Source organism: Chenopodium quinoa, unplaced genomic scaffold, assembly GCF_001683475.1.
Source record: "Chenopodium quinoa cultivar QQ74 unplaced genomic scaffold, ASM168347v1, whole genome shotgun sequence".
Lineage (NCBI taxonomy): Eukaryota > Viridiplantae > Streptophyta > Magnoliopsida > Caryophyllales > Amaranthaceae > Chenopodium > Chenopodium quinoa.
Window position 1 is genome coordinate 1,427,552 of NW_018744041.1, and position 7,021 is coordinate 1,434,572.

At 36.3% G+C, this 7,021-nt stretch overlaps 2 protein-coding genes across 3 annotated transcripts; both read right to left on the reverse strand.

The window, feature by feature from the left end:
* Positions 1-119: 119 nt before the first annotated feature.
* Positions 120-3,938, reverse strand: LOC110690465 (glutamate receptor 2.6-like). Of its 2 annotated transcripts, none has more exons than XM_021867304.1 (5): positions 3,812-3,938; positions 1,944-2,460; positions 1,520-1,829; positions 922-1,325; positions 120-796 (listed from the first exon to the last, which is right to left on the reverse strand). In XM_021867304.1, exons 2-5 carry the CDS (start codon positions 2,337-2,339, stop codon positions 476-478), a joined length of 1,431 nt encoding a protein of 476 aa, XP_021722996.1. In that variant the 5' UTR covers positions 2,340-2,460; positions 3,812-3,938; the 3' UTR covers positions 120-475. The 2 variants fall into 2 exon arrangements, with proteins under 2 accessions (XP_021722996.1, XP_021722997.1); XM_021867305.1 differs by having other exon boundaries at positions 1,944-2,289; positions 3,812-3,905.
* On the reverse strand, positions 3,647-6,513 carry LOC110690466 (inactive leucine-rich repeat receptor-like protein kinase CORYNE). Its single transcript, XM_021867306.1, has 2 exons — positions 5,385-6,513; positions 3,647-4,577 (listed from the first exon to the last, which is right to left on the reverse strand). Exons 1-2 carry the CDS (start codon positions 6,242-6,244, stop codon positions 4,268-4,270), a joined length of 1,170 nt encoding a protein of 389 aa, XP_021722998.1. The 5' UTR covers positions 6,245-6,513; the 3' UTR covers positions 3,647-4,267.
* Between the last annotated feature and the right edge of the window lie 508 nt (positions 6,514-7,021).

Below are 7,021 nucleotides of genomic sequence, written 5' to 3' on the forward strand. Positions count from 1 at the left end.
CCGTTCTCAGTTTTTAATGCTATTCAAAAAAATTAAAAAAATAACTGAAATCATGCTAATCTATAATTAACTTTATAAATGAAATGGTTCATAAGTGATAGAAAGAGATTATGAAGTGATCTTCAGTTTTACAGTAATTATGTTTGGATGATGCTTGTATATATACTTGATTTCAGTTTTACTGCAGGAATTTTTGGATGATACTTGTATATACTTAATTCACAGTTACAATTAGTTTCTCAAAACCAAAAAAAGAATGGAAAATTACTTGCACAATTGACATAGGTGTCTAGCTATTGGTTGACATTACACATCATACTGTAAACATATAACCTCATCAGACTTACAAAATAAATCACTCATCCATCACACAAAACGCACAGACGCATAGACCTTCAGTAACTAATTTAAGGACACTCTGATGCTGTATAGATCTTCAGTAGGAATTTCTATTCAGGCAGCTCAATTAGGCAGACTAACTCTTCCTTTCTTGGTAACGCGGCAGTAGGTAGCATGGAAAGGCAACTCTTCTTCTAACAGTATCACAGGTGGTTCCTAAGTAGACCATATACAAGATGATCACCAAAATTATAACACCTATTGCCCCGGCAAACAAGATCCATAGAGTATCGAAGTCCAATACATTGGCATCAAGATCAGCTACATCTGGTTCATTTTCACATGCTTCAAGATTACCGATTGTTCTCTGTTGAATATCTGCTAATACACCGTTGTCCAATAACTTTAATATTCCCTTTGACATATCTTGTACCAAGGTAGATCCTTTTTGGAAAGCCTACAATTTGGAGAATGTTCACATCATTAGCATATTTTGCAATCTCATACATATAAATGAACAAGTTCATATCAGTATGCAAGGTTATGCACTTATTACAAGTGAAAAAGATAAGAAATACGTACAAAACCAAATCCCTCTGCATGAAGATCGAAGGAAGGGACAAGATTATAGCCCTTATTGCAGTTCTTAGAGAGGAAAACTTTGAGATATGGAGTTTCGTCAATAACAGCAGCAACAGTTCCCTTAGCCAGCATATCAATCATTTCCTGTTCTGTATCATAGGTAAGAATTTGACTTTCTGAAAACCCTCTTTGAATTAGCAAGCGAGGGACAAAAGATCCTTTTTGATTCCCTACATTTTCTCTTCTTCGTATGAGCTCATCTATTGTTTTGACTGAACTTCTTTGCCGCTGTGCTGTCAGCAATGAAGTCAAGCTGGCGGCATAACAGGAAGTCAAGAACAACAACACTAGAAAACACAGTACAATCACAAGCCTTGTATGTATTATTGCTCTCAATGTTTCCCCTGCATTCACCATCAAGGAGGCAAACATAAACAATTATGATTAAAAAAAGGTCATATAATTGAACAACTACTGTCTTACACAACAACAGTTGGATGGACTACTTTCCTTTGTAACTTTAAATCATGAAGTTTAATTAAGCATTGCAGGATAGTAGTACCAAATATGAAGAAAAGAGACGGATGAGGGTACTTACTCCGCCAATAGTCATCGTTATTTGAACGTTGTCCTGGTGGGTTGGTACCTAATGGTGCTTGTGACTGTCTACTTTTGTCATTTCTAAATTCCACGAACCAAAAGATGAGAGCACTAACAAAGCAAAAGGCAAGTGCAGCAGACACCAAACCCTTGATCAGAGGCATCAACTTGATTCCGGTGCTTTTATGGTGTTGCTGCTTTGTAGAAACCATCATTGTTATTCCTGTGTCTGAATAAGGCAGAGTAAAATCAACCCACTGCGACCTATCATATCTGATTGTTGTATCTCCAACAGCCCCATCATATTCCTGCTCATTACATTTACATACACATAACACGTTGCATTTGTTAGATACATGTAAGAGTACTATAATTTAGTCTAATGTTCAAAGTCATAAAAGTATATTTAGTAGTTGATGAACCTGATTATTGACTGCTTTAAGCATGTCATCAAAGCTTCCGTTAAATGTTCCATCCGGCTTAGAAAAAGGGATCAGCTTATAATCAAAGGGACTGCTCAAAGCTGTATTAACGACAGCCTCAAAGACTTGAATCGAAAAGCCATCAATCTTCTGTTTCTTAGTAAGAGGATCAGTGGTGATGCTTACAAACTCTTTGTAGGTACTCACTGGAACCGCAATCCTTAGTTCCCTACCCGCGGTTGCTGTTGTTGTTTGGTTTGCTGGTGGTGGTGCCGCAGCTGTAGTTGTTTGGTTTGCTGGTGGCGGTGACCCACCAGTACTCTGACCCGTTGACATGAAGGCATTCCTAACAATCAGGATTAGTATCAGAGATAAACTAATGGAAGAAACTCTCATGTTTGTAACTATTATTACTGTAATAATGAAATGTAAAAATGAAAGGAGATTATGTTAGATTAGCTTAAACTTATGAAGGATACTTGAACTCTTCTATGTCCCCTGTCAATGCCGGAACACTCTGCATATAATAGATGCACAAATTGGGTTAAGTTAATCATATTCTGGTCAGATGATTATTATTTTATTTCTTCTCAGCATAGACTTTTCTTTGATTAATATTTCGCTCTTTGTTGATATATAATACATTTTTAGTTTATCAAGCGATTATACTACTCTTTCTATTCCTTTTTATTTGTTGCGTTTTAACTATTATTTTATGGACAACCTTTAAAGATTTTGACTATTTATATATACTATTATAAGCCTTAAAACTTTATTGATATAATCGTAGATACCCGTAGTCATGTATAATTGAGACTAAAAAGTCACAACGTAACAAATAAAAGGAATGGAGGGAGGGAGTAGTCAATATCAAGCCTCCTACCGAGGAGAATAATGCATTCATATAATTCTCAGACAGCTCATTTATACAACCATTTATCATTAGAATACTAAATTTTCTAACTTCAATTATCTACTAATATAATATTACATGAAGTAACATAACTTCATCATATATAATTACTTTCTTAAAATCTCTTAATTGGATGTCACGTTGTCATCATTCAACCCTTTCATTAGTCTTACGCTTCCCTTCCCCCTTTAAAAAAACAATTCTGCTATTAAAAGGATGTTTATCACTGGTCAACTCAATCAGCTGACGAGTTAAATAATAACTAATTTAACTGCCTTGATAGATTGTTAACTGGCTTTATTACAATTTTGAATTTTAGTTCCATCCTCTTTTCCGTTACTCTCAACGACTCTCAAGAACGATTAGAATTCAAAGAAAATTTGTTTTTGTAAGTTCAAATGGGAAATGAAGGATTCTTTTAAGCAGGGTCTGCCGGGATTGGAAATCCCTGACCCAACAACCCGGCCCGAAATTAATGAGAGAAACCCGAACAAACAAACTAAACTCAACCCAAACTCAACCCGAAATTTGATCCAAACTCGACCTATTGACCCAGATTGCCACTAGCCCACCACAACCAAGGTCCTATGCAAGCAAAGATTTTAACTTTCTTTATTCATTAATTGTTGGTATGTACGAGCTTAAAAACGCATATGTGGAAAGAAAATACTTGTACATACGTAGAAGTCATCATGCCAATTCATGTTATTAATGCAACAATGTTTAATCATGCTTAATATTTCCACTTTTAGTTCCTTATATGCAACCTAAATATTTTTCCCACAAACAATTAAGAAAACATGTTTACTTCCTTGTTCATTCAACAATCTCATTATTTCTGGACAGTATTTCTTGTATTATAGAGGCATGTAACACTAAGAGTGAAAGCTCATTGCTACTCTAAAACATGTGGGACAGTGGGGTGATTTAGACAAATGGAAACAAGGTAACTGACCTTCCAAGTCTACTGCTTCCTAAAAATAGGCATTTCCAGCAGTATAGTACACCCCAAGAGCCTCCAGCATAACATTAATACAAGTGAAATTTACATTGCACCTCTCGTCCTCTGCAAGATAATTCTTTCATCCAAGTGAGCGAAATTACAAGGAAACTTAGTTCACAATCTAAAGAGGGTGATCTGGTGCTCACAACCAATTACAAATTTTCTCTTTAAAGTATATCTCATTGCCCGCTGCATCCTAGAAACCTAGCACACCTCGTCTAAGATTTTCATGAACAATCCACTTTGCTTCTTTCCAATACATATACAATGAATCAGTGTGAGAGCCTCAAGTATTTGCTGGTTTTTCCCACAGCGAGGACAATGAAGAGAGATACTCCATCAATGAAGCCCTCAAACCTGCACATGACTAACAGGTCCCAATAGGCCATTCACACCAGTACATCACCATCAAAAACTGTGAAGACGAGAAAGCATTGGGACAAGTTCATCACTGGAAGGACGGTCTTCAGGGAGATCTGACATGCAGACAACTGCAATTCTCACTGCCATAAGCATCTCTTCTTCCTCAGCCTCTTGCCCAAGTATGCTTTTATCCAAAGCTTGCTGAGCTTCTCCAGCTTGCTGCAATTGCCGCAGCCACCTGTTCAAACATTCCCCACTAGCTGATTCCCCAAAAAATGGTTCTAAGGGGTCTCGACCAGTCAGAAGTACCCCAAGAATGACTCCAAAGCTAAAGACATCACTCTTATCTGTATATCTGTAGCAACAGAAAGCAAGATACAGAATTTAGGACAATTCTAGAATGAGCCTTCAGGAAGGAACTTTTTTCTGCACTTGCATTCAGAATCTAACCAAAAAATTTAATTCCATATACAAGCAACGGGAGAAGTAATGAGACAGCACTTTTGTTTCAGGGGTGTTTTTTTGCCCACTGAGACACACTGACACCCTTCTCTCCAAACCTATAATAAACTAACAGATTGATGAAGAACAAAAACATAACAAACAAGCATTTAACAACAATAATTAATGCAGAAATATATACCTTAGCCCCCCTCAACCAATTAATACAGCAAAAATAGGAACGTCTATACTTGGCTATGTGTGTGTATAATGTAGATTGTCAACATCCAGACATTAATCAAGGAAAGACATTATTTATACAACAAGTTTTTTTTAATTTGTTATGTACTCTGAATCTCTGATGAAAGCAAAAGGGGCATCTCTAACATCTGAATAAAAGGCAAGGACACCAAAGGTACAGAGTCAATGAATTAAAAATTGTTTTTGCCCCTACTCTGGCATTTTCTGCTGGCAATTAACTTATTTCAAAATGGACTTTCTTGCCTCATATGATGAATCACCAGGTGAGGAAACTCTTTCAAGACATTAATCAAGGCCTAGCAAATAGCAAAGTACCAAATGACACAATTCTGGTTATCTTAGCATATTTTGGTTAGTAGTTAATCCAAGCTACCATGCAATTCAAAACAAGTCCCACTAGAACAGTAAAAAAATTATCAAACAGAGAAGTAATATAAAGTGAAAGAGACATCAGTTTCACCTGCAGTTTTGAGATAACTCAGGAGCTCTATATGCATTTGGTGATCGATACAACTTGGGCATAAGATTAGCTAGACCACAATCTGCGAGCTTGGGTTCAAACTCTGCATCCAACATCACATTACTAGGCTTGAGATTATAATGCAACACACTAGGATTGCATTCAAAATGCAGGAACTTGAGTGCCTTTATAGTACCCACAGCAATTCGAAGCCTAACATCCCAACCCATTTGCAAATGATTGAGACGAACTTTACTCATAGCATCTTCAAGGCTTCCTGTGGGCATATAATCATAAACTAAGCTGAAACGATCCAATTCACGAACGTAAGCCCTCAAACTCATCAAATGCCTATGTCTTAACCCAGCAAGAACCTGAAGTTCCTGCTGTAATTTTCTCTTTAAGCCCTTATTGTGAGTTTCCGGGGACCCAATTTCAAAGGGCTCGAGGCTCTTGACCGCGATATTCAGACCATTATCAAGAGAAGTTCTATAGTAAGTCCCATTTGGACTAGATCCTATAAGCTGATTTTCATTTTCTAGAGCTAAACGAAGTGTTTTCGGGTCGATTTTCGGGGAAAATACAACAGGGCCTTTGAGAATAGGAGCTCTATTAATATACTGAACAAAGCATCTGATCATAACAGCAACAAGAATAGCAGCAATAGAACCACTAATAATTCCAGAGAAAATGCTAAATGCAACCCTTTCAACTTCAATTTTCAAAGCAGGAGAAGAAACAGGTGGTGGGGTTTCTGACTCCATTAACATATGCTTAATCATAAATCCATGGCAAGGTACAGAAATTAGGAAAACCCATGAAAGTAAGAGCAGAAAATGGAGAAAATTGTAATTTTCCATTGACAAAACTGAAAACCCTAAGCCACAATTATCTCAAAATTGGTATACTTCCATGCCCAGAATAAAGAAAGAGCTGAAGAAGGCAAACCTGTCCAGAAGAAAAAGTGAAACCCAGAATTCAAAAAATGGAGAGAAACCAGAGAATGAAGAGACTGCGAAGTTTCAGATTTCCATGTCCAACCTTTTGAGCTTTCAAGAAAGGAAATGGAGAGAGAATACTCCCAACAGTCCCACTATCATTTGACACAAAGCTAAAGCCTTTTTTTGGCATAGGCATATAAGATTAAAGTATCTATTTAGGCTAGAATTTATTCAACTTTTTTCCATTCAATGTGAGTAATTTTTTTTGTGAGAAAAATTGTTAGAAACAAATTTATTTATTTATTTTTTGAAACCATTTTTAAGAATGCTTTTTTTTGTTAGAAATAACCTTATAATTTTTTTTGGCAATTTTAAACTTGATTATTGTATAAATTTTGTTACAAATTGGAGATTGATGCTACTAGAGGATAACATCTTGGCTTGTCTAAGAGGGATTTTTTGAAAAGTCAACGCGCAACAAGGCATAGGCGCATAGCTAAATCATCTTAAACACTAAAACAATGTAAAAAACCTCTCCCTGAAAAAAACACTTAATAGAGGATAGTATCTTGGCTTGTTTTAGGGGCATTTTTTTGGAAAGCCAATGCACAACCAGACATAACTAAAGCATGTTAAAATATAATTTACGAGTGGTGAAAAAATCTTGGACCAAGACATGAATCTAATGATTTCAGG